The sequence below is a fragment of the Adiantum capillus-veneris genome, chromosome 28 (assembly GCF_014529385.1).
Source record: "Adiantum capillus-veneris isolate H3 chromosome 28, ASM1452938v2, whole genome shotgun sequence".
NCBI lineage: Eukaryota > Viridiplantae > Streptophyta > Polypodiopsida > Polypodiales > Pteridaceae > Adiantum > Adiantum capillus-veneris.
This window is the reverse complement of record NC_140958.1, coordinates 76,878,452-76,905,175: the sequence shown is the minus strand read 5'-3', so window position 1 is coordinate 76,905,175 and position 26,724 is coordinate 76,878,452. Positions and strand designations below refer to the sequence as shown.

Genomic DNA, 26,724 nt, shown 5'->3' with positions numbered 1-26,724 from the left:
ATTGAATGAAGTCACAAATTTCTCTTTGAGATTTTAGGGATACTGACGGGCTCAAAATGACTTTATGAATAAATGTACATTAAATTGGCAATTTCCTGGATTGAACTGAAGACATGTGCCCTTTTATGAGTGTATTGTTAGGAACATGTAGAGAAAGATGAAATGTATGTAGCCTTTTGTCTGATGAATTATTTAAACTTAGTGCATCTAGACATCCGTTAGAAATCAACGAGATCTGGATGTGATTAAGTGAATGAGAACTGAATGTGATTCTAGTGCATCAAGATGTCTATCTGGATGAGATGACTGGATACTCTTGTGAGTACATCAAGAGTTCCGGAAGGATGAGGGTGTTGCACAATGATCTAGATTGAATGTTAGAAACACGGTGTTCAGTGTGAACTAAGTGTGATGCTTTGTGAACTGCATGCTAGGTGGATGTACTATCTTGTGGGGATGGTCATGGTCAAGGTTTGCTTGATTGAAATGTGAAAAGAAAGGATATGAATATGATAGTAACAAGATTTAGTAGATCAAGACATCCGTGAAAAGATCCGCGCTAAATGGTTGCAATGATCATGATCTGAGATCCTCGACAAAAATGTGATTGATCACTGACTGATGTCTTCCTACAAGTGCTCGATTGGTGGAGTCTGGTGCATGGGAGTCAATGTCTATTGAAGAAAGTTGCTAACCTTTGGCTGTTTTGCAAGCATAATCGAGGGTGAGTACAATTCTTTCAAGAAGAGGGAATGTCACAAAGTGATAACGTGGCGTGCACAGCTGAAAGAGAAATGGCCGAGTGGACAAGAGGAATTGAAACCCAAACGAGTTGAAGAGGTTGGGACCAAGGGGCCTAAAAAGGGAGTTAGGATTTTTAAAACCTAACCCACCAACTTAAAGAACTTATGGAGCACCGGCCGACGGGCCTAAAACCCTAAAAATATAAAAGCTTGAACCTTGGCTGGATTTCCGTAAAATGCACTAACTGATGATGTGGCAAGCTGCACGGATTTCTACGATTTGCGGTGGCTGTTTTGGGCAGCTTTCCCACGAGCTTTTGAGAGCAGGTGCTTGTGGGATCAAGTGCTTTTGGGGCTCTACTTTTGGGCACCCATTGTAACTTTAAAAGAGCCCTTTTGGGCCAGTCTTCTACGAAGCATTTTGACACAGAGTCTCGGAGAGAGTTGGGCCCTTGGAAAGTTGTACTTTGCGAAGTGAAATAATAAAGAAATACCGAAAGGGGTGCCAGTCTTTGGGGCCAGTGCGTCTTGGCTCGAAACTCCGTGGTGTCGTGTCAACTCTCTCTCTCTCTCTCTCTCTCTCTCTCTCTCTCTCTCTCTCTCTCTCTCTCTCCAACAACCCTAGTAGCAGCCTCTTCGTCTTCTGCTTCGTCGACCTCCCCCTGGGCGAGGGGCTGCCCTGCGGGGGGGTCCAGCTCCAGCCAGCACCCCCCTACACCAACCAACGTCGTCGCAGTCGCATCAGCCAGCTAGCCAGCAGTACTGCTGCGCCATTATCCTGCGTCTCTGCTCCTTCCCATACCCACTCTCGTCACGAGCTACTTCCTGTGCTCATCCACGTCAGTGGCTTGCTCTCATTTGAGTTCTATTTCTCTGACCTCCAGGCTTACCCACACAGTCTAACGATTAAGAGGCCTTTCCCACCCCGAGACTACTGACAGCCCATCCTTGGGTCTTCTGAACAGCAGCCCCAATCGACTGGCTTTTCTTTTCCCACCACAGAAAAAAAAAACACAAGCATGGCTACAAGGGCTTCGTCCCGCGGCAAACTCACTTTCGCCGGGGTCGTGGCGACGCCCCCAAAGATGGACAGCATTGCCCGCCTCCAAAATGAAGTCGAAAGACTTCGCAAAGAGAACAACGAGCTAAAACAGAGAATCGCTGCCATCGAGACTCGACTCAACACAATGGAAAATGGCAAGAAAGAGGAGATAGAGCAGATGGAAGCCAGACTCAACAAAACAATGGCAGAGGTAGAAACCACCCTCACAAAGGCGATCAAGAATCAAGTGCAAGAGGTAATCTCCAACAAGGTCGAAGACCATGTGGCATCCACGCTACACGAGCGACAACGACAAGAGGACATCTCCCTCAATGTTCGTATCGGCGGGCTCCCAAGTGACTCAAAAGGGGAGGGAGATCACAAGTTTCACGAGTGCTTTGCCCGTATTCAAGCAGTAACCCCCTTGGTACAATGGGATCCAGCAACAATCACCTTTCTTACACATGAGCATCGCACCAATCACGCAATCCTCACTTTCAAGACCAAGGCGGATCGAATCAAAATCCTTGAGCAATCAAGGCTTCTCAGGGATACTAAAATTTAGTTTGCAGAAGATCTCACACCCGCCCAACTCAAACAAAAAAAGGCAGAACTCCAGAAGATGCGAGAAGCACGCCCAGCAAGGAAATGGGCAGTCTATCGAGGAGGTAAAGCCATCATCCAGGAGTTTCGAACTCCCAAGCCGGCTCCCTCCTCACCTTCCCCTTCTTAGTTTTGTTTATTTTAACTTTCCTTTTGACACCTCTTTGGACCCTCAGTCCTTAACTAAGATGTATCTCACGATCCTCCTGTTCAAAAGAACTCCTTTGTAATGTTTTGATTTCGGTCCCATGGGTCATATCCGACCTCCGCGGCCGATAATTCAATCTCTCTCTCTCTCTCTCTCTCTCTCTCTCTCTCTCTCTCTCTCAACTAACTTGACTAAGTTTTGTAAATCTAATCGAAAACAATTACTTTTCTTTCAAGAGAACTTTGGAAAGGTAACCTGCGACGGGAATTAACACTTTAAACATACACACGGCTCGAAAGCTAGAATGCTCCGAGCAGACGCCGCCAATCTGTAGGCCCCAAAATTGGAGTCCCTTTCAATATTTCTTTATACTTTAAGAGGGTAAAGTACAAGAAGAGTCCTGGGAATTCTTTACCTGTATCCAGCTAGATACCACCTGTTCTGGCGAAATTTCAGCAAAATAACAACCCCAAAACTTGCCTGAAACCAATTCCCCTACTGGAACTCACTTCCACCGACATAAACCCTCTGATTTCTGCCCAAAATTTCTGCCCAAAAACAGTAAATTCAGCACGCTGTATTTACTGGCTTTTGCCCTGTTTTCAGCCCTAAACAGTCCCTGAACTGTCCTCTAACAATGGGGCACTGTTCCCAATGGTTCTAGCATCCGTATGGCTGAAAAATAATCCAAATTCAGCGCATAACTAGCACTGAAAACGCATCTGTATGGTAAGGTTATCACCCTCACCGGTGCCTGCTTTTGGAGCAACAGTTAGCTACTCCTGTTCCTGCTTAGGGAGGCTCTTGCCTCAGCAAAAACGCATAAGACCTCACAGCTGTACATGAGTCAAATGAAGAGCCCTCATGTGGGGCATCACATTACTGCACGTAGGGAAGAGAGAGAGCAGTGTGAGGTGTAAAGGACATAACTTCTTGTACCACATTGTACATCAGAGGGAAAGCTTGCAGTCAATAGCTCTTAACCTGTGACACGCTTGCAAATGAAGCCTTCCCAGAAAAAGAACATGTCCTAAGCTTGAAGCGAATGAATCTAAAGAATCCACAAAACCCACTTCCTCTGTCAATGCAATTAATGATAACACGAGTGTGCCCCAAGTTTCTCTTGACCCTCCCATGGATGATTCTCTCATTAAATGTTATCGTCAGGTGTCGGAGCCGCGTTTTGTCATATTGTTTGACCCAGGTAGTATGCATGATGTGATCAGTCCCTCTCTTGTTGAGAGAGCCCGCCTAGAAGTTAGTCAGAAATCTCCTCTCAAGGTCTCTGGCTTTGTTCCCGGTATGAACTCTCTCATCACGCAGGAGTGTCTTGGTGTGTTGTTACAATTCAAGAAGCTGCCTTCACTAGAAGATTTTTTGTCTCTCCTCTCTCAAGATCTGACATGATTTTGGGCATTCGATGGTTTCGTGATCTTAACCCTCTCATTAATTGGGAGGCTAACACTTTCACTCTCCATGCTAAAAGTGATTCTCCCATTGTCATTCGTGGAGAGAACGTTGTTCATTCTCCCTCTCTCATTGCTAATATGCAGGACAAAAATGCAGCAATTCTCCTAGCATTTTCAGCAGCCTGCAAACACCAGCGTTTTCAGCCTTGCCATCGCCAGCAGAACCCCCCATGCCTAGCGATTTTTGGTCATAGCATATTCAGCCCCTAAAGAGTAGTAGATTCAGCCCCAAGAAGCCTCAATTTTCAGCCTAAGACCTGCAGATTTTCAACGACAAAGATCATCAGCAAACAGCTTGAAAATCGGCGTTTTTGGACTTGTCGCAGATTTCGCCCATAGCGTTTTTGGACAACAAATAAAAGATTGCAGATTTCAGCCCTAGTGTCGGCCTCGTCATCCCCGTCGTCGTCGTCAACATAGCCTAGACTTGCATCAGTCCTATGCATTCAGTTTGTACCAATTTGTGCAATCATAAGTAGACCACTCTCGCCAACGAGAGTGGGGCCTTCAGAGGAGGGTTTTACGTCTCTGGTGTCGTATCTCTCTTCTCTCTCTATCTCTCAGTCTCATACACTTGCACGCACAGTGTCCATTCACTTTGTTTGTGATCATAGCATTCTCTCATTAAGAACGGAAGGCTCTACCTTCCATAAGAACAAAAGGAACCTTGAGCACAGTTTGGAGCACTCATCTTGAGCAAAGCGCAAACAATCATTCCGCTGCACCTAACACTTTTACAAAGCCAATCAGGATGATTTCCTCAACGACAAGGACAAAAAGGCCAAAGAATTCAAAGAGGGAGGACAAGCAGTAAAGTTTTACTTTTCAGGGTTTCGAGATGCTCCTAAGGCTTTAGCTTTTATCCAACAGTTTGATATAGCATTTTCTGGAGGCCACTATACAAAGCACTCCAAGATCAAACGGATAGCATCCTTTCTCAAAGGCAATGCACAGACATGGTGGTCCACTCTTTTGTTAAGGAAACAAGCACCCACAAAGTGGTTGAAATTCAAGAAACTCTTTATTTCTTCATGGCTCACACAAGAATACGAACGAGATGTGATTACTGACTGGAACCGTATTCGGATGGTCAAGACAGAGTCTTTGGATTCCTAGTGTGAGAGGTTTTCTACCTGCTTCATTTTTTAAGAAGATCAATTTTAAGGAACAGATTGAACGGTTTTGTTGTGGACTTCCTAAAGAGATACTCTCTAGAAAAGAAGCCCGAGTCTATATAACAATTGATGGGACATGCGGAGCGGGGATTTGTTATACATTCGGGTAACTTGACTTACCCACTAGATGAACCTTCGACAAGTCAGAACAGAAACAGACGACAGAGAGATAGACGACCTCCACTGAGAGAAGACCAAAGAGATGAATATTTCAAAGAAAAAAAGTGTTTTGAATGTGGAGGACAAGGACATATTGCTACACAATGCCCCAAAAAGGCACAAGAATCAAGACGACTGACAGATTGAAAGGACAGCAAGACGAGGCGATACTCGTTCTAGAACAGATTTTAGATGAATTAGCATTATTTTTGCTTTATGAATTTATGAAATAAGACTTTTTTGGAACATGATTTTGAATTTTGAATGAAACTAATTTTTTATGAAAGAACCTGCTATTTGTGAGCAGATAACAGGATTAAGAATGAGATGATGATGATTTTGGAGCAGCGACAGATCCCGAATGAATCTGATAGCGAATCATGAATATTGAATCACGATTGATTCAATGGAACTGTCATGGGCGCATCAAGAGTTCCTGCAAGATGAGACACGCAGCTAGAACTGAATGATTGAACCACACTATTCAATATGAACTTAGTGATGGATTGGATCCTCGAAAATGATTACTCGCACACGACAGTGCTTGAGTGGAACATCTCTATAGACATGATCGCAATAAGGATTAGTTAATTCGACATCAGTGAGGTCCGAGATGGCTCTAGATGCGATTACTAAATACGTTGCTGGCAATCATGGTCTGAGATTTGGAATGAATTTTTCTGTGATTGATTTGATTTGTCATGAGATGTGAATGAGATCTAAATGTGATGTGATGTGATTGTCGTCTTTGTACAAGTGTTGGATTTGTGTCGTCTAGTGCGTCGATACTTAGAGTCAGTGTCTATTGAACTGGTTTATGGCTTATGTATGATTTTGTAGGCGTAATCGAGGGCGATTAAATTCTTTCAAGAAGGGGGTATTTCACAAAGTGATGACGTGGCATGGCCACTCGGGTAGACTTAATGACGTGGCAGAGAGTTGTACGAACATGCTGATGTGGCACAATGTACGGATTTCCGCGTTTCACACTGGCTGTTGACGTGGCAGAGCTGTACGGAATTCCGTAAATTACGTTGGTGCTTTTTATGGCAGCTTTTGGAGCCAATTGCTTTTGGGAACCAGTTGCTTTTGAGTTTAACTGCTTATGGGGCTCTACTTTTGGCATCCCTCTTAAGAATAAATAGGACCCAAGGGCCTCACTCCTCAATGCATCTGGACGCAGAGTCTGAGAGCCAAGGACCCGCGGGGTTGTACTTTGATCAAGCATTAATATAAAAGAAATACCAAAAGGGGCGCTGTCACAAGGCCGACACCACCTCCCAATAGAAAAGAACAGACTGAACAACTTTAAGCACTTCAAATAACAATTGAACTGAAATAGAGAGAGACGACACGCGACACGGAGTGGCGGAATTCCACCCCAGAGAGTATTGGCCCCAAACCTTGGCGCCCCTTTCGGTATTTCTTTATATTACTGTTGATTCGCAAAGTATAACAGCCGGAGAGCACCTCCTCTGTAATCTGCGCGTTAAAGAGTGCCACAGAGGACCCCCAAGGCTCATATTTAAAGGCCCAAAGCCTAAAAGCATCAAATATGAAAAGCTGACCCCAAAAAGTCACTTTCCTAAAATTTCAGGATTTCCCTAAAAATCCGCCGCGAATTTCGGAACGTCCGTACAGGTGCCACGTCATCATATTTTGATGTGCAAAGTCCTTTGAGTGTATTCTGCTTTATTTTTAATGTCTTTACGTCACTTGGGCCACATCGGACGGAGTCCCGTAAGTTGGTGGAAACTCTTCTTTAAAAATAGGCCACTCGTCAAGACTTTGTAAGTCTATAAAACTTCTTCTTCTTCTTCTGCTCCTTCTTCTTAGGGTTTGGGTTAGGGTTTTTGCAGTTTTAGAGTTAGGATTTCCAAAATTAGGATTTACAAGTTTTAGGGTTAGGGTTTTCAAAATTAGGGTTTGCAAGTTTTAGGGTTAGGGTTTTCAAAATTAGGGTTTGCAGGTTTTAGGGTTAGGGTTTCTAGAATTAGAGTTTCAACAGTTAGGGTTTTTGGCAAAAATTAGGGTTAGGGTTTCTGCTCTCGGGCAACCACATCATCACTTTGTGAAAGTTTAGGCACCTCGGCCATATCTGTAAGTTGGATCCATTCTTTAGGCTTTGACACGTCAGCAGTTTGTTACATCTCCCCTTCTTGAAAGAGAGTAATCGTCCGCGATTACAGCATATCTACAAAACAACTCAAGTTAGCTCAAAAATTACCGAGGGTCATTCCGAGGGACAATCCATTTGTTCTTTTTATTAAGGAGTTAGCTTCTCCTTTCTGCTCTTTTGATCAAGGAGTTAGCTTCTCCTTTCATCCAGATCGGAACTCTTGATATTCCGGCATAGTAAAATTAGCCATCACACCCAGACCGTAATGATCTTCCACGGGTGTCTTGATGCACTAAAATTACATGCCCAGGCAATCTTATCCAATTAGGAATATTCAGTGGTTGGCACATCACAATGCAACACAAATGCTTACATATGCATGTTACAAGACATAGAAACGGCCATGAACACTCCTCCCGCATAACCTAACAAGGTCCGGGCCGGGAGATATTCAACGACTCCCTCATCACTCCTCCCTCATAACCTAAAAAGGTCCGGGCCGGGAGATATAGAGGCCTTTTATAACCAAACGCCCCCCAGACCGCAGCCTGCGTCGTTTGGAGGTGCTGAGAGTAACCACTGCTCAGACTTCTTAATACTCCTCCCACATAACCATCCAGGTCCGGGCCGAGAGTCACAACAACAATTATTTTACAAGCATACAACCAAACGCTCCCCAGGCATCGGCCTGCGTCGTTCGGAGGTTTTCTAGCATACAACAGACGCTCCCCAGGCATCGGCCTGCGTCGTTCCGAGGTTCAAACAATAGCAAAACAGTATTTCTCACTTCTCCACCCGAAAGTAAAATCACCAATCATTGAAACCAGTATCAAACCAGAGTCAAACAATTCAAATCGGCACCAAAACAAGTTCAAAACAGATACCATCCATTTCAAACAAATTCCAAACAGGATCATCAAACAAGATCAAACAGAACTCAAACTTAAAAAGCAATCTCGACATCAGTCGAGCTCGAAAAGTCGACTGACTTTCCATCTTGAAACCTGCACCAAAAATTAGGGTTAGGTTCCTTCCATGAGGTCGTAGCCGATGAGGTCGTAGCCGAGCACAGCATGGTCCGTCAGCTCTTGGACAAATAGTGTTGCTTTGGCGGCGATGGTAGTCCCAGATAGCAATCGCACTAAACCTCCAAGGTCATCTGCTCGTAAAGAGACATATACTGAGAGATGTCGAGAAATTTCAAGTTATAATCTGCTAGGGTTTCCATGGCAAGCATTTCAGGATACCCCACTCCGCCAGAAGTTGCCCTCTGAAGTAAGATGTCAGAAACCATATAACTTCGGGCATTTTTATTTTTTTTTTTGCTTAAAAGCTTGCCAAGTACTTGGAGTATGCTGCTTGGTAGCTGTAGACATCAACATTTGCATGGCACTGCTTCTGAGAAAAACAGTGACTTGAAACAAATCTGGATCCTTCTCTTGCAAGTGATCTTAATTGGCTTATGCCCTGTACGACATGAGCGGTGAAGACGGGAGCACGCTCGATGCGCGATGAAGTAAGGGTGGGAGTCGCTAATAGGTCCGGGTTGGAGGGCGAAGATCCGTCATCCGTCAAACAATAACTTTGTCTACTCTCTTTTTTTTGTAGGACCGGTATGCTTTCAGAAAAGCACACGCCTGATGCCTGATACTACTATCACAAGACGGGCACCACGTGCCAATAGAAAAGAACAGACTGAACAACTTTAAGCACTTCAAATAACAATTGAACTAAAATGGAGAGAGACGACACGCGACACGGAGTGGCGGAATTCCACCCCAGAGAGTATTGGCCCCAAACCTTGGTGCCCCTTTTTGTATTTCTTTATATTACTGCTGATTCGCAAAGTATAACAGCCGGAGAGCACCTCCTCTGCAATCTGCGCGCTAAAGAGTGTCAGAGAGGACCCCCAAGGCTCATATTTAAAGGCCCAAAGCTTAAAAGCATCAAATATGAAAAGCTGACCCAAAAAGTCACTTTCCTAAAATTTCGGGATTTTCCTAAAAATCCGCCGCAAATTCCGGAACGTCTGTACAGGTCCGCGTCATCATATTTTGATGTGCAAAGTCCTTTGAGTGTATTCTGCTTTATTTTTAATGCCTTTATGTCACTTGGGCCCTATCGAACGGGGTCCCATAAGTTGGTGGGAACTCTTCTTTAAAAATAGACCACTCGTCAAGACTTTGTAAGTCTGTAAAACTTCTTCTTCTTCTTTGCTGCTTCTTCTTAGGGTTTGGGTTAGGGTTTTTGTAGTTTTAGGGTTAGGATTTCCAGAATTAGGGTTTGCAGGTTTTAGGGCTAGGATTTCCAGAATTAGGGTTTACAGGTTTTAGGGTTAGGGTTTCTAGAATTAGGGTTTCAACAGTTAGGGTTTTTGGCAAAAATTAGGGTTAGCGTTTCTGCTCTCGGGCAACCACGCCATCGCTTTGTGACAGTTTAGGCACCTCGACCATATCTGTAAGTTGACTCCATCCTTTAGGCTTTGACACGTCAGCAGTTTGTTACAGGCGTCAGTCTTTGCGGCCAATCTCTCTGGACACGAAACCACGCCGTGCAATGTCGACCAAATTGAACTGTAAAGTTACAATTGTGAAGAATTTTAAGTGTTTCTCCTGTGTCGTGTCCAATTCTCGTCTTGGGGGCGACCAAGATTGTGACACGTTGAGGGAATTATCAACTTCAACCTAAAACCCAAATATCTATGTCTGTCTAGAACATAACCAAGTAAAACCCTCTAAGACACCCCCCCACCCCCCCCCCCCCCCCAAAATGTAGGAATATCATCACAACCCACTAAGATGCCATACGACTTGTGCCAGTTGATGCGAGCACCACTAGCCAAGCAATAAACAATCAGAGCTCAGTGCGTCACATCCAAAAATGCGAGGCATATACTGCAAGAACAATAGCATATATATACCTAGATGAATCCAGGATAAGCCCAGATTCACCCTTAGAGTAGCGAGGTCAGCAAATCTAGCTCCTCTGCTAAACTTGCAGAGTTACCCGGAACGCGGAACGGGAACGGCGACCGGCCTCCCTGCGGAACGGGGGAGCGGGAATGGGCCTGGAACGGGAACAGCGCGGAACGGCAGGCTAAAAAAACGCCCAAATATTATTTTTTTTAGCGTTATGTGTTTGAATACAAGTAGTATTAGAGTCCTTTGACTCTAATATCCACAAAATTGAAAAAACACGATTCGAAGACCATTTAACCTTATTATGACTTGATTGGGATGTGAGGCGCCCAGAGTACATAGCCAGATGAACAACAATGAGCAAACACAATGCCCATAGTACATACACAATGCTCTCAAATAATTGCAAGAGTAGTAGTCAGAGATAACACTTTGGAATTAATTATGGCTAACATAGTAACAAGCCTCAAGGGCCGCCAGCGGCCAAGGGGCTACAAAAAAACCAAAGGGGGGCAAAGTTCAAACCAGACTTCAGTGACCACAATACCAAAAGACTGAAGGTGACAAATACCATAAAGATGCTAGTAGCTACAAATGGCAAAGAGAGCAAGGCTCAAGCAGCCATACAAAAAGGTGGATAAATGGCAAAGACTCAAGACTCAAGAGCCACTAGCCTGAGAGGCCTCCCAATCCGTAGTAGCCGGCTGTAAATCATGCACATCCTCCCATTCCTCATCATCGAGGTCTAGGTCCGCCTCGATCTCAGCCACAGATGAAGTACCTGGTGTTGGCGGATGTGCATCTCCACCCGCCTGAGAAGCCTCTTGCTTGCTCCATCTCCCACTGTGTAAAAGGATCTGTCTGTTTGTCTGTACTCTTGCAAAGCATTTTCAAATTTGCGCTGACGAAGACAAGATCATTAGCCTTCTCCACACCAAGCCGATTTCTCTTCTTGGAAGCAATGTGGCTAAAGGTACTCCACAATTGCTCCAAGCATGAGGTACTGAAACCGGCCTGTTCAATCCAAAAAGGGCGGTAGACTTTACTTCAAACCTTGATTTAGCTTTCACCCATTATTAGTCGTCTATTTTACCTGTACTTTCAAGACACAACAAAGGGGAGAGGGATACAGGTTGCTAGATTGCACCTGTATGAGTAGACGGACACCAGATTGGCCCCTAACTTAGGCGCCCCTTTCGGTATTTCTTTATTGTTAAAAAGAGGGAATAAACGCTGAGGTTCCCTACAAGCTGCCCCGCACAAACTCGGCTGAATTTCCACTGTTCCAACCCGATTTCGGCAACATAACTGTACTAGAACCCTTCACAGTCAGTATTCCCACGCATTGACTGACTTTCCCGACACATACAGGCACTTTGCAAAACCTGGCGAGAATCTGCAGCACGCTGAATTCTCTGTTTTCAGCCCTGAAAATGCGCCAGATCACCTGTACAGCGATCCCCTTGCGTCCCCGAACCTCCTGGGGGTATTAGGGTCCGTTTAGGGCCAAAACCCTAAACCTGCAAAAATACACAGCAGGCTGTAATTCACTGTTTCGGGCTCCGTTTCGCGTGCCGGTCGCATCCGTAGCAAGTCCTCGAGCTCCCGCACCTGTAGGGCTACTTGCCCTTTGAATCGGACGAGATTTCTCGCGTGAAACCTCTCCGAATTCACCTGTACCTGCGGGGGGATTAGCCGCTAGCTAATCCAGTACCTGTGCAAGAGGCTCTTGCCTCGGCAATCGCGCATGAACCCACACAACTGTACATTGGTCAAATGAAAAGCCCACTAGAGGGGCATAACATACTGCCAAAGGGGAGAGAGAGGGTAGTGCGAAGCGTGCAGCGAATCACTCCTGGCACCGCACTGTGCATAAGAGGGAAAGCAAGCACTCCATAGCTCTTAACCTGTGACAGGCTGAAAATGAGCCTCTTTTCTCTTCAAATTCAGCGCCCCCTTCTCTTGCATGAGGAAAGTGCACCAGAAGGTGCCACTTGGCACATTTATAAGCATTTTCCCGTTTCGGGGTTGCCGCCTAAAAATCTCCCAACCGGTTGCCCAGTTGACTTCACGGCAGAGTAAGAAAATGTTCTCCTTGTCATTCCGGAGGTAATGACGCAAACACATTTTCAGGTCCCAAAATAGCAGTTCCCTAAATTTTAGGAGATGCTGCCATTGTATCTTTCTAGGTCATCCGACCCTCTTTGTACACTGCGGCCACATCCAGAACTGAAATGTAGCCTCTGTAGCAAAGGATTCCACTTTGGCTAGTCAATGACCCCACTTGGCTAACCATAGTCCTTGTCCAACCTTAGTGCTCTCTTGCCCTCAGGCCTGGACTCCCTCTGGACAGTTCCACACTAGCTATGCAATGCAGGGCAGTTAGATTTCCCGAGGGGTGTTTCCAAAAAGTGAAAGTAAATAGATAATAAGAAAGAAATCAACAAAAAGGATAGATAGTAGTCACACGCTGGTGACATACCCCCCTCTTGAAATCTGAAACGTCCTCGTTTGCATCTATGTCGTTCATGCTCCTAGTCAACACTGATGTATTCAACACCTGTCGACACATGTACGACACATACATGCTCATTGTCAACCCTGGTGTATTCAACACCTCGTCGACTCATGCATTGCCTGCGTGTGAACCCTGTCCCAATGACATAGTGGTAGCTTCGCACTCTGCCATTGCTTTGAGTCACTAACTTTCCAATGACAAAATGGTAGCTGCACATTTTGCCACTGTCTTATAGTACACGTTGGATCCCGTAACATTTTCGAGCATACCCAAACCGACAGTTTAAGAATGCAGTTACACATGTACTCTTCAATAGAAGCAATCACTGTATCCTTGACAAACTGACAAGAAATACTCACTTCTATAGCACTAACCAAACTTTTGGACATTCCATAAGAGCAATTGCCAAACTGACAATCTATACAGCTCTGACATTCATGTAACAGGTATTTCATTTGAGCTCACTTTAAATACCATGTACATCATTTGTTTCAGAAGCCATTGTCACACTGACAATCCATGTAGCTTTGAAACTCAAGGGGTCAAGGTAGGTTGCAAATCGAAGGCTTCCAGGTAAAGTGATAACACAGTTGGTGACTCTGCAAGTTCACCTTCTTCCATCCACTTAGCATCCATTGGTGGATAGTTTCTGAACTTTACCAAGTAACGCCTAGCAACCTTGCCTTTCACTTTCCTTTCTTTGTGTGCCAAAATCTGTTCCGGGACCAAGATCTCGTCAAGTTCCTCGACTTCCGACTGATCTTCAGCTGGCATATCTTCTGGCACATCACCCACATAGGGTCTGAGAAGACTCACATGAAATGCATTGTGAATCTTCCAACTGTCAGGCAATTTCAGCCTATACGCAACATCACTGATTATGTCGCACGCTTGAAAAGGCCCATAGTAACGCATGCTGAGCTTTGGAAACAGTCTTTCCTTGCCCTTCATCTTCTTTAACCTTGCCTTTTCAAAGCGTAAAAGCACCCAATCACCAAGTGAATATACCACTTCACGACGGTGACGATCAGCTGCTTTCTTTTGTTTTGCCTGAGTCCTTTCTAAGGCCACTTTGACCTTCTTGTACATTTCATCCATGTCCTGAACATACTTATCTGCTTCAAATATCTTGTCCTTTGTATGCAGTATGGGAGGAACTTTCTTGCCACCTTCAACTATCTCAAAGGGTGCCTTGCCAGTTGATGAATGCACTGTATTATTGTATGCATACTCCACCAATGGCAAATACTGCTCCCACTTTTCTTTATGCTCTGACACATAGCACTTCAACAGATCTAGGACAGTAGAATTTGCCTCTTCTGACTGCCCATCTGTTTGAGGATGAAATGACGAAGAGAATTTGAGCGTGGTGCCCATATTCTCAAACAAGCCTCTCCAGAACAAACTTCTCATGCGTGGATCACGGTCGCTAACAATCGACTGTGGCATGCCATGATACTTGAAAATATTGCTCATAAACAAGCGTGCCATCTGATCTCGCTTTATCTTCTTCCTGACAGGAATAAAATGAGCCTGTTTGCTGAATCTGCAAATAATGGTCCAAATACCATCGTTTCCTGTCTGCGTTCTGGGAAGATCAAAGATAAAATCCATAGCAATACTTTCCCATGGTTTATCTGGAATAGGTAGTGGTTGCAATAACCCTGGTGCCTTTTACCTGTCAAACTTGACCTTTTGGCATATTAGGCATTCTCGCACAAAGCATTCCACATCCCTTCTCAATGTAGGCCAATAGAAGAATGTCTCAACCGCTTTAACTGTAGCATCGATACCACGATGCCCTGCATACGGTGGGACATGACTCTCTTCCATAACTTTGCGTCGCAATGGCTTTGTGACACACAATCTGCCATGCATCATCATGAACCCGTCTTTAAGAAGATAGTGTTCATGACGTTGTCCATCCATTAGTTGCTCGAAGACCCTTGCAAAATCTTCATCATTTGCATACTGTTCTCTCATATCATCAAGTTCATGATGATAAGGAATCGACACAGCTGAAATTTGTGGCTTCCTTGACAAGAAGGCATCAGCCACAACGTTCTTCTTGCCTTCTACATGCACAATCTGAAAATGGAACATGGACAAGATATTTGCCCATCGCATATGCTTCTCAGATAACTTTGTCTGTGTCAAGAAGTATCGCAAGGTCTGATGGTCCGTTTGGACAACAAAGTCTGCACCTAGCAGGTAGTGTTTCCAACTTAAGAGCGCATGAATCACAGCCAGTAACTCTTTCTCATAGACTTGCATGGTCATCTCTGGCCCTTGCAAAATTCTGCTCTCATAGGCTACTACCCTGCCATCTTGCATTAGCACTGCACCAATGCTACTACCACAGGCATCACACTGGACCATAAATGACTTCCTAAGATCTGGCAACACAATGACTGGATCTGAAGTCATCTTTTCCTTTAAGAGATTAAAAGCTGAAATCTCTTTTTGTGTCCATCTAAAGGTGACTGCCTTCTTTTGAAGAGCATGTAAAGGTGAAGCAATCTCATCGAAATTTCGGATAAACCTTCTGTAATAGGAGCATAGTCCCAAAAAGCTTCGGACATCATGCACCGTCTTCAAATTTGGCCATGACTTGATCGCTTCAACTTTTGCAGGATCCATTCTGACACCATCCTTTGAGACAATGTGTCCTAGAAAGTGAATCTCTTCCAGAAAAAACTCACTTTTCTTTGCATTGATGAGCAACCTATGACTGCGTAGCTCTTTGAACACAATGGCCAAGTGATGCCTATGCTCCTCTTCATTCTTTCAGTAGACTATCATGTCATCAAAGAATGTACCAACAAATTGCTGGTGTGGACGGAAAATTCTGTCCATCATCCTATTGAACGTAGCAGGAGCATTTGTGAGACCAAAGGGCATCACTAAAAATTCGTAAAGGCCAAACGTCGTTCTAAAAGCAGTCTTGTGCACATCCTCTGATCTAATGCGGATCTGATGGTACCCACTCTTTAGATCTATCCTGCTAAACATAGCTGTTCCTTTTAATTTGTCCATAATATCATCAATTCTAGGTATAGGAAACCTATTCTTGATGGTATTCTTGTTCAGTGCACGGTAGTCGATGCACATACGCCATGAGCCATCCTTTTTCTGCACCAACAACACTGGAGAACAGAATGGAGATGAACTAGGCTGAATCAGCCCCTTTCCTAACAGCTCCTGTACTTGGCCCCTTATCTCTTTCTGCCGAGCCGCACTAACCCTGTACGGAGGCTTATTTGGTGGGCTATTGCCTAGCACCAAATCTATCGCATGGTCCTCGAGTCTCTCTGGCGATAATTGAGACGGTAATGAATCGGAAAAGCAGTCACTATACTGTTGTAAAAACATTGACCTTTCTTTATCTAGCACAGATAAATTTGATTCATCACAATCTGACACTTCACGTGCAAAAACCAAGTACGCAGAAAGATGCTTTTTCATTACAGAAGTAATAGCAGAAGCTGATACAATAGAAATAGACTCCCCTTTAAGCTTTACATCCAGAATGTGAGTCTTTCCCCTGCTCTGTACAGTGATCTTTTTGTTGTAGGCATCCATGATTCCCTGTACACGAAACAACCAAGGAATACCTAACAACACATCACATCCGTCCAGTGGCATGATGTAAAATTCTTCAGCATCTACATAAGACTGGATATGTAGACGCAACTTTCCAATGATGGGTGTCACAGCCTCTGTATGGCCAGGACATGCCAAACCTGCCTCTGCTGTATACCCCATCTCTTCAGGTCTGATTCCCAACTTTGAAGCCAATTCTGGGGAAATAAAGTTGGCTTTGGCACCTGGATCAAAGAAGATAAGCACTGTTTGATACCTGACCTTTCCCCATGCTCTGCAAAGCTCACTTGCATCTGAATTTGGCTTGTCGCCCACCATATCTGGCACTAGACCGGCCATGGGCTTCTTTCCTTTCCTGTCCTCCTTGTCTTCAGAATCAGCTCGCCTTTTCTTTGTAGGACAGTTGTAAGCAATGTGGCCAGGCTGCTCACATATAAAGCATTTGTTTTTTGTCCTCAGGACCTTCTTTTGCTCTTCTGACTTGCGAGGAAAACGTCTTTTCCATTTCTTTGCTGGTCCTTTTTCTGATTCAGCCGTAGCTTTATCTTTCCCTGCGTTGGCTGACTCCTGAGTCCCTTTAGGAGCCTCATTGGGAACGTGCTTCTTGGCTGAATTTTTCTTGCCTGATCCTGCCTTGACGCCAGTGTTAAATTCACAATCTTCTCCCTTTAGCAAACCATTGCCAGTGTTTGCTACCTCGATGAGCTGCGTCAAAGTAGTGACTTTTGTCTTCGTGCAGTACTTTCTCAATCCTTTGGGTAGGCCACAACAGTATTTTTCAATCTGTTCTGTCAATGGCACAAACCTATAGGAAGTTACTGGAAGTAGAGCTTTCCAAAACTTCCAATTGTAATCATCCAGATTTCTGCAAGTGGCAGCATTTAGCTGGTGCCATTCTGTCATGACATCTGCTTCAAAGTCATCAGATAACCATGCTGCTGCAAAAATCTGCTTGAAGTAAATCCATGTGGACGGAGCTTGCCCTTGAAGCAATAAAGTTGTCCACCATTGTCCCGCATTCCCTGTCAAGAAAGTGGCTGCCTTGCGGACCTTTGAAGCCTCTGTAAAGTTTCCCCCTGCATAGGCCTTGTCAAACTGCTGGAGGAATGAGAGAGCCTTCTTCCTGTCATCAAACCCTATAAAGGTCGTGAAAGACACACCTTTGCCACCTTCTTTGTACGGAGTTGGCCTCTCCAGCGGCGTTAAATTGTAATATGGAAGTGACTGAAACATGGGAACACTATTAGGGTTCATCTATGTTCCTTGGCCGCTATTAACTTGACCTGGAAATGCCATATTTGGCTGCTGATTTGTAATTCCAGCCATACCAAAATTTGCTTGTGGCATCCCAAATTGGCCCTGAGTGCTCTGAAACCCTGGTTGCATACCCATGACACTGTACATGGGGTTAGGCATCATCGTTTGAGCACCCCCACACACTGTTCCTGGCGTGTAAAACTGATTTCCAGGTGCATGACCAGCCATGCTCTGGAATACGGATCCACCTCCAAAATAGCCAGGGTGTACTGAAGGTGGTGGGAAGACCTGTTGCATAGCCTGTAGGTTGCTTCCTTGCCCATTAGAACCAGCTATAGGCTGCTGAAAGGTGGCGGGCTGAACTGGTACACCTTGAAAGACTGGCATCTCAGCCACCTGTTCTTGCACCTTAGGCACAGGTTGTGGAGACTGCATGTTCTCCGTCAGGTGTACAGGTGTTTCCATTGACTGTGCGGTATGAATCACCTGTGCTCGAGCCTTAACAGGCTTTTGAATATGATCCAGTGACCCAACTTGCTGAGACGGAACAGGAGGTTGCAGAAAGGCTAAAAACCTCGGATTCTGCATTACTTGTGTGAACATAGCCACAGCAGTAGCCAACTGGGTCCTGAATATATCGTCATCTGTCTGTGGTGGTCTTGAGGACTCACCCACTTCATGTGTCTGTTGACCCTGTGAAGACGAAACCTCTTCAGTCACATCATCTGGTCTGTCAGCCATAATTGCAATTCCCTGTGTCTGGTCTATGATCCCCTGTGTCTTCAAGCCCAAAACTGCCCAAGGCTCACTTCTATGGGAAAAAGTGATTTAATCCCGTCGATGGAATCATGAAACCGGCTTGTTCAATCCAAAAAGGGCGGTAGACTTTACTTCAAACCTTGATTTAGCTTTCACCCATTATTAGTCGTCTATTTTACCTGTACTTTCAAGACACAACAAAGGGGAGAGGGATACAGGTTGCTAGATTGCACCTGTATGAGTAGACGGACACCAGATTGGCCCCTAACTTAGGCACCCCTTTCGGTATTTCTTTATTGTTAAAAAGAGGGAATAAACGCTGAGGTTCCCTACAAGCTGCCCCGCACAAACTCGGCTGAATTTCCACTGTTCCAACCCGATTTCGGCAGCATAACTGTACTAGAACCCTTCACAGTCAGTATTCCCACGCATTGACTGACTTTCCCGACACATACGGGCACTTTGCAAAACCTGGCGAGAATCTGCAGCACGCTGAATTCTCTGTTTTCAGCCCTAAAAATGCGCCAGATCACCTGTACAGCGATCCCCTTGCGTCCCCGAACCTCCTGGGGGTATTAGGGTCCGTTTAGGGCCAAAACCCTAAACCTGCAAAAATACACAGCAGGCTGTAATTCACTGTTTCGGGCTCCGTTTCGCGTGCCGGTCGCATCCGTAGCAAGTCCTCGAGCTCCCGCACCTGTAGGGCTACTTGCCCTTTGAATCGGACGAGATTTCTCGCGTGAAACCTCTCCGAATTCACCTGTACCTGCGGGGGGATTAGCCGCTAGCTAATCCAGTACCTGTGCAAGAGGCTCTTGCCTCGGCAATCGCGCATGAACCCACACAACTGTACATTGGTCAAATGAAAAGCCCACTAGAGGGGCATAACATACTGCCAAAGGGGAGAGAGAGGGCAGTGCGTAGCGTGCAGGGCATCACTCCTGGCACCGCACTGTGCATAAGAGGGAAAGCAAGCACTCCATAGCTCTTAACCTGTGACAGGCTGAAAATGAGCCTCTTTTCTCTTCAAATTCAGCGCCCCCTTCTCTTGCATGAGGAAAGTGCACCAGAAGGTGCCACTTGGCACATTTATAAGCATTTTCCCGTTTCGGGGTTGCCGCCTAAAAATCTCCCAACCGGTTGCCCAGTTGACTTCACGGCAGAGTAAGAAAATGTTCTCCTTGTCATTCCGGAGGTAATGACGCAAACACATTTTCAGGTCCCAAAATAGCAGTTCCCTAAATTTTAGGAGATGCTGCCATTGTATCTTTCTAGGTCATCCGACCCTCTTTGTACACTGCGGCCACATCCAGAACTGAAATGTAGCCTCTGTAGCAAAGGATTCCACTTTGGCTAGTCAATGACCCCACTTGGCTAACCATAGTCCTTGTCCAACCTTAGTGCTCTCTTGCCCTCAGGCCTGGACTCCCTCTGGACAGTTCCACACTAGCTATGCAATGCAGGGCAGTTAGATTTCCCGAGGGGTGTTTCCAAAAAGTGAAAGTAAATAGATAATAAGAAAGAAATCAACAAAAAGGATAGATAGTAGTCACACGCTGGTGACAGGTACTAGCTGACTGGCTGAGAATACGGATCGCCAATCTCTAAAGCTCAGGGCCATCATAGCCATAGTCCTCCCACCAAAGCACTGAACCTATTTTCCTGCGATCAATCTGAGCATCTGGACTGCCAAATGACCCCCGCATCTCTTTGTACTATCTCACCTGATCTCTGACAATGCGTCGCCCATCTCTATCTAGAACCATCTTGTTTAAGATCTCTGTAAATTGGTTCATGACTTCCCTATCTGTCTCTTGCCCTGCACCTTGGAACTCTGGATCCACCATGTACGCTGCCCCGTGTAAAGGAGAGGCATATGAATTCCACCTCGAGCTGCAAAGCGTATGGATCTCCTCATATCGCTCTGCGTTCGGCTCAAGCTGTGCAAGCTGCTCAATCATGCGGTCCATTGCCTCATAAATCTTGCCAATGCAAGGATCCATGTCATCCAGAACTCGAAGCAAATGAACCACCGGTTTTACCTGTGCATCTAGACTCTTGAGCTCCTTCCAAAACTCAAGATCCTCTGCCTTATCCTTGCACAAAATCCCTGCAACTGTCTTTGCATAGGGGGAGGTGGTGAACTCATCACTGATGAAGACCTGTCGGACCGCATTTTGACATTCAGACAGCCTACGTACAAGAAGAAAGTTGAATGCGAAGCGGGTATCTGAATACTTTAGAAGCACTTTGCCGCCCGACCTCTTGAGGTACTCACTCCGAACCAAGTTGTGATTGTTGATGAAAGTAACCATCTTCACTGCATCAGCAATGACTGGAGCAATCCAGTCTAGCTTGCCGATGTCTTTTAGAAGGTTGTTCAAGCAGTGTGCCATGCAAAAGCACACTGTCACATGCGGATAGTGGCCCTCTATGATAGCTGTTGCTGCCCTGTTTGATGCCTCCCCATCTGTGACAAAGGCCACCACGTGTTGCTCACCGATGGTTTCTATGGCCGCTGTCTACTCTGCAGAGAGGACATCGACGGACTTGCCACTCTCAGTGGCATCATGAGAGTGCACAAAGTACATCTCTCCACTAGAGTATGCGACGAGACCATGGATAGATCTCTTTCTTGTATCGCTCCACCCGTCAGCAATGAGGGAAACGCAATGTTTTGCCCAAAGACGCTGAATGTTGAGGGTTGCTTGCTCCACGATAGCCTTCTCTCGATCGAGCAAGGTGGTTCGGAGAGCCTCTGAAGATGGCGGCACATAGCGGGTGTCATACTCTCCTATCCGTTGCACCATGACTTTCCAATACTCCGACCTATTTCGATCAAACATAGAAGAGGTTAGTATCATAAAAGTGGAAACGACGATAACGGAAGAAATGAGAGAGAAGATTGATGAATCATAAAACAATGAACATACCTCGCTGCGACAAATGGGATATGGTCGTGATAGAAGAATCGGGCCACGGCCACATCCACCTCTTCCTTCTTCTTTGGGTCCCAAGAGGTGGCAAGGGTCTTTTGGCGACGAATTGGACCTTTTGAAGATGCACCAACACCTACACCGGGTAGAGAGGAAGAAGGGAAAATGAGGATCTTTGGATCAATACCTTTGCGTGCCGGCTTGGCTTTATGGTTGAATTGCCGATCCTTTTCCTCGAGCTCCTTCCTCTTCTCGATGGTTACGTTGGCACAAAATTTCACCTCATGTCCCGGCACTCAAAGAAAGTGTGCCCTCACTTTGTCATGCCCCCCTTTCCACGTGTAAGAGCATAGCTTGCATCCCCATGCACGAGAACCTCCCGCCGCCGACAAGGTGCCCTCCGAGGTCACTTTATCCCACCACGACCATTCCTTCGCCTTTTGAGTGTTGCCCGCATGAACGGAGGGGGTTGAACGAGAAGAAGAGGCCATGGATGATGGATTATCCGTGAAAGAGAGAGCTTGATCTTGAACTTTGAGAGAATGAGAGGGATTGAGAGAGAGAGGCTTGCCGCTTGATTCCGTGAGAGCTTGAGCCTTGAGCCTTGAAAGTTGAGGGTTAGAACTTAGAAGTTAGCCCAAGAGAGAGAGAGGTTGAGAGCTTGAGCCTTGAGGCATGCCGCGGCGCCACACTATGGCTTGAGAGTTGAGAGCAAGCTAGGGAGAATGAGCTTGGGTTGAGAGTTGAGAGCAAGGCTCAAGCAAGGGAGAATGGGCCTTGAGGCTTGATGAGTGTGTGAAGAATGGGGGAGGAGGGGGGCATTATATACTTTTTTCACTGCTGAAAATGGCCGTTGGCTGCCCAACAGTCATTTTTTTAAATTTCAAAAACTGCCGTTGAGGCCGTTCCGGCCCGTTCCGGTGACAGCTTTCAGCCGGAACGCCGTTCCGTTCCGACGCGTTCCAAAAACCTCCAGCCGGCCGGAACACCGTTCCGGCGTTCCAAGGCCCTAAAATGCCGTTCCCTGGTAACTATGTGCTAAAGGCATGCTCAAACCTATGAAGTCAGGCTGCTTACCTAATGACATGGCCTCAGCCGCAAATAAAAACAAGTCATGGCCCCATTCGGAGCAATTTTCCCTTCAAGAAGTCCCGATCAACTCTTATCATATGCCTTCTCAAAATCGAGGAGGAATAGCACAACAGGAGTCTGTGTAAACCTAGCCCACTCCAATTGCATCTCTAAACAAATCCTATCTTAAGAGCCATAAATAAGATCCTGTCAGAAGGGATGCAATCTAGCACTGATCGTGGCCAAAAAACGTATACACCGAAGGGAGAAGAGTGATTGGCCTCCGCTCGAAATTTATCATCACCCGATTCAAAGAATAGCTCTCAAAGTAGATATGAGATGCGGGCACATGCGGTGGCTTCCCCTGATCGAGAGATATTTTGCTCGCAGTTGCTCGCCATCTAATTTACCTTTTCGACTGCACCTTTTACATGGTTAGCCCTGTTTCTACTACTTTTGCTCCTACCTTGACTTTCATTTAACCAATTCTTTCAATCTCTCAATCTTTCGACTCTCCCTGAAGTTCAAAAATTGACACCTCATAACTATTGAAAATCTATTTTTTTGTGATTCCTCTTGTGCAGTGCAAAGTGTGGCCTATCATTCAAATCCACAATCTATCTCATCACACTCCAATGATCTCATGAAGTCTCAAGCCATTGTTCTTATGGCTCATGCTCTCCTATTGCTTCACAGTTTCACTCTATTACCACCACGGCTCATCAACTTTGGGATGATCTCTATGCTTTCTATGGATCCATCTCTACCACCAAGCTCAAAAAGATTGGATGAGCTTAACTCTTTCAATAAGCAACAATGTCATTAACAAAAATAGGAAATTCTCACTGATTAAGCGGCAATTTGAGGAACGTGGTTCCCAGGTGGCCAATCCGCCTCTTTCAATAAGCAACAATGTCATTAACAAAAATAGGAAATTCTCACTGATTAAGCGTCAATTGGAGGAACGTGGTTCCCAGGTGACCAATCCGCCACACAAGTGTCACGTACACATGGCTCTATGTGCCACGTGACCATTCTTCTTAGGTAGGACTGTCTAGAATCCTAGGAGGATTAGTATCAGCAATTTTGTGAGCCTCTTCGCAAGACCTGCATGTCCAAACAAGTTCATTAGATTAGGTTTTCCAGTTTTGGAACCCTCTTGCATAAATGGTTTGTACACACGTATTGACATATGTTATTACACTACGGTGGGCATCTGGCATGACATGCATGTAGTTCTAGGTTAGAGGAATCCAACGAGCCATTCCCCGCGTCGATCGGATTCCCGAGTGGGAAGATGTGCGACAGTTTCACACAAATTGGACCCCCCCTTACCTAACTTTTTAAGAAATCAATTTGTAGATTTATTTGTTGGGATGTGGTTGACGGATTGCCCTACCCAGGCTTTAATAAACTCTCAAGGCCTATTCCTCACCTATAAAGGGGGCATTACATCCCTTACTTGGCATCAGTTGCAGAAGGCACAGACAACGCCAGCAAGGGAGCAAGAGTCAAGACCAGCCCAACATTTCTGCTCCAAACCAACCAGCGTTTACAGCCAGCAGCAGCAAGGATTGGCGATTTTTCTGGGGATTATCATATCAGCCCTAGCGCTACTTCTACCTACAAATTCAGCCAACGTTTTTCATTCTCAGCCCTAGCGCTGCATTCAGCCAGCAGATCAGCCTAGCGTTTTCAAATTTCAGCCTTCCGTCTGCAGTTGGTGTGGAGATTTGCTAACCCTATCCCTTGCAGATGTGGTCCAGTACTTCGACAGCCCATTGAGCCCTCCCCTCGGCCATTCCCTCTCCGGAATTGAGTGCTCCATTGTTGTCCATCATCGAGATCTGCATTTTCAGCCCTTCATTCCTCACATCGGGAGTGTAAATCAGCATCCCACATCGAGAAGGATCCAAAGGTGCATCAAATCCACCCCGGAGGTGCCTCGTCCTGAGGAGTTACCGCAGCGAAAGTCATTATTCAAGTCAGTAGAGTCTGCACTTGAGGTATTGCATAGTGTGTACGTTCCATTTACACAATCTAAAGCAAATATCACATCGGCAACGGTGTGGGGGGCCCTTGAGAGGGTTGGTTGGGACCCATCGAGTGTCGCTCTTCTCGTCTCTCTCTTTCTTTACACATCTCTACTGCGTTCTCTCAGCCCCTCTCATTCTAGCAAAAAAGAGTCACTAACGCAAGGAAAGAAAGAAAGGATTTTGTGGAAGTGTAAAACTAGGTCTTCATCATTTTAATTCCATTGCACCTGACAACGAGTTACTTTGTGAGATTCCTTCATCTTTGAGCCATTTTGTGGCATAAAAGGGTTCTTGGGAGCAGACTACAACTAAGAGAGATGAAGAAATCAGCTCTCAACGCTTCCGATCCACCACAACTGAGGAAAAAAACTTAGCAACCAATCCTCTACAACATTGAGCCAAGAAATCATCAACTCCTCCATCAGATGCATTGCGGTTCTAATACCATGTCACATGGTGGCAAAAGATGGCACGAGAAAAACTCGAACTAATATACATGAGTGCTCTTAAATGGAACCAGCACTCCCAACACACACAAACATAGGCAGGCTAGGTACGAAGGAGTGAACATGCACTGTAACAAATATGGGCAATGGCCATGCCCTTGAAGGGGAAGTTGCATATGGTGAGAGAAATTTCCCCGGGAGGGGGGGTGGGGGGGCTGCGGGTGCAACGAGCTGTAATATGTTCAATGAATTCTCTACAAAGGTGCCCTCGCAGCACACATAGATTCCCAGCCAATAATTTCATTTCGATTATATAACTAACGAGAGAATCCATCATGAAAACAACGATCGAAGGGGACCAGGTCTCTCAGCCCCTTCTTTATCCTGACATGTTCCACACCAAAAGACAATAAACAATCCTAGAAATGTTTTCTTGCACCAACCAGCTCTGAAACATCACCATAATTTGCTTCTTGATGGCACTTGCAAAAAACTTGAAATACAGCTACACGAAGACTTAATTGATGCTAAAATCAGTTGATGTGCAGATAATGATTCGAGGTTTGTGGGAGGGAAAAAGGGGGCTCACAAAAAAAATTCCATAACCCAAGAGTCAGGTTCGACTATCAAGCTAAAGAAACAGAAAAACGATGCCATGAAATGAGACTTTTCCTCTTAACGTATCACAGTTCACTCATCGTCATGAAAGAGCGGGAAAACAAAACGAGGCAAGACAACGAAAAGGGAAAAAAAAAAGGGGCATTACTTACTATATACGAAACAAAGCAAGCGCACGAACCTTGGTGACAAACGTGCCTTTTGGGGCAAGAAACTCAGTGGCCAGCTTAAGGGAGTCGAGGACTAGGGCAGCTTGGGATGTGGCCTCTTTAGCCCATGCCCCACCAATATTCGGGGAGCCATCATGCAGGATCACATCAAAGATGGAACAGCCACGCTCCTTGAGGAGTTTACGTATGGAGGCTCTGCATTTGGGGGTGGTGATATCCTCCTGAAGTGTTAGAGCACCACGGACGGGACGTATTGGCACAAGGTCCACTCCCACAATAACGCTTCCCACAGGCATGTGCTTGTAGGCCACCTGCATCCACCCGCCGGGGGCTGCACATAGGTCCAGCAGCGCCCGCGATGATGACAAGAAGCGGTACTTCGAGTCCAGCTGCATCAGCTTGAAGGCAGCTCGCGACCTGTATCCCTGTTCTTTGGCTAGGTGGTAGAAGCGATCCAACCGATGCTTGCCTGTGGTCTTACTCTTCCCCATGGCCACCCAGAGAGAGAGAGAGAGAGAGAGAGAGAGAGAGAGAGAGAAAGAAAGAGAGGGCTCTACTGAGGGAGCATCGACAATCTTTTTGCTAGGTTTTGAATAAAATGATAAAAACAAGTGAAAAGGTCACGGTGGCTTTCTAAAATAAGAAGAAAACGATAAAATCATTAGGTTGAGTTTAACTAGAATTATATAAGATAAAGCATTGTTCACGAATATCTCTCTTAGAGTTTCCTCCTTGCAAAGAAGCAAACCGAGAATAATAGTTGAATTTTTGAATTTGCAAGATCTTTGACCTAAGTTCTCACATATTTCACCATTTTTTTTTTCTTTTACCATGGTTTGCTCATTTAGTATGTATATATATATATATATGTGTGTGTGTGTGTGTGAAATAAATAAATATATGTATGTATATGTATAGAATGTACTAGATTGAT

At 45.4% G+C, this 26,724-nt stretch overlaps 1 protein-coding gene across 1 annotated transcript in view; it reads right to left on the bottom strand.

The window, feature by feature from the left end:
• The window catches only part of LOC147420713 (FtsJ-like methyltransferase family protein), a 75,865-nt gene extending 49,502 nt beyond the window's left edge, over window positions 1–26,363 (bottom strand). Inside the window, exon 1 of the mRNA XM_086505150.1 lies at window positions 25,802–26,363. Coding sequence (XP_086361276.1) covers window positions 25,802–26,281 — 480 coding nt within the window. The 5' untranslated portion in view covers window positions 26,282–26,363. The remainder of the gene's footprint in view (window positions 1–25,801) is intronic.
• Window positions 26,364–26,724: the final 361 nt, after the last annotated feature.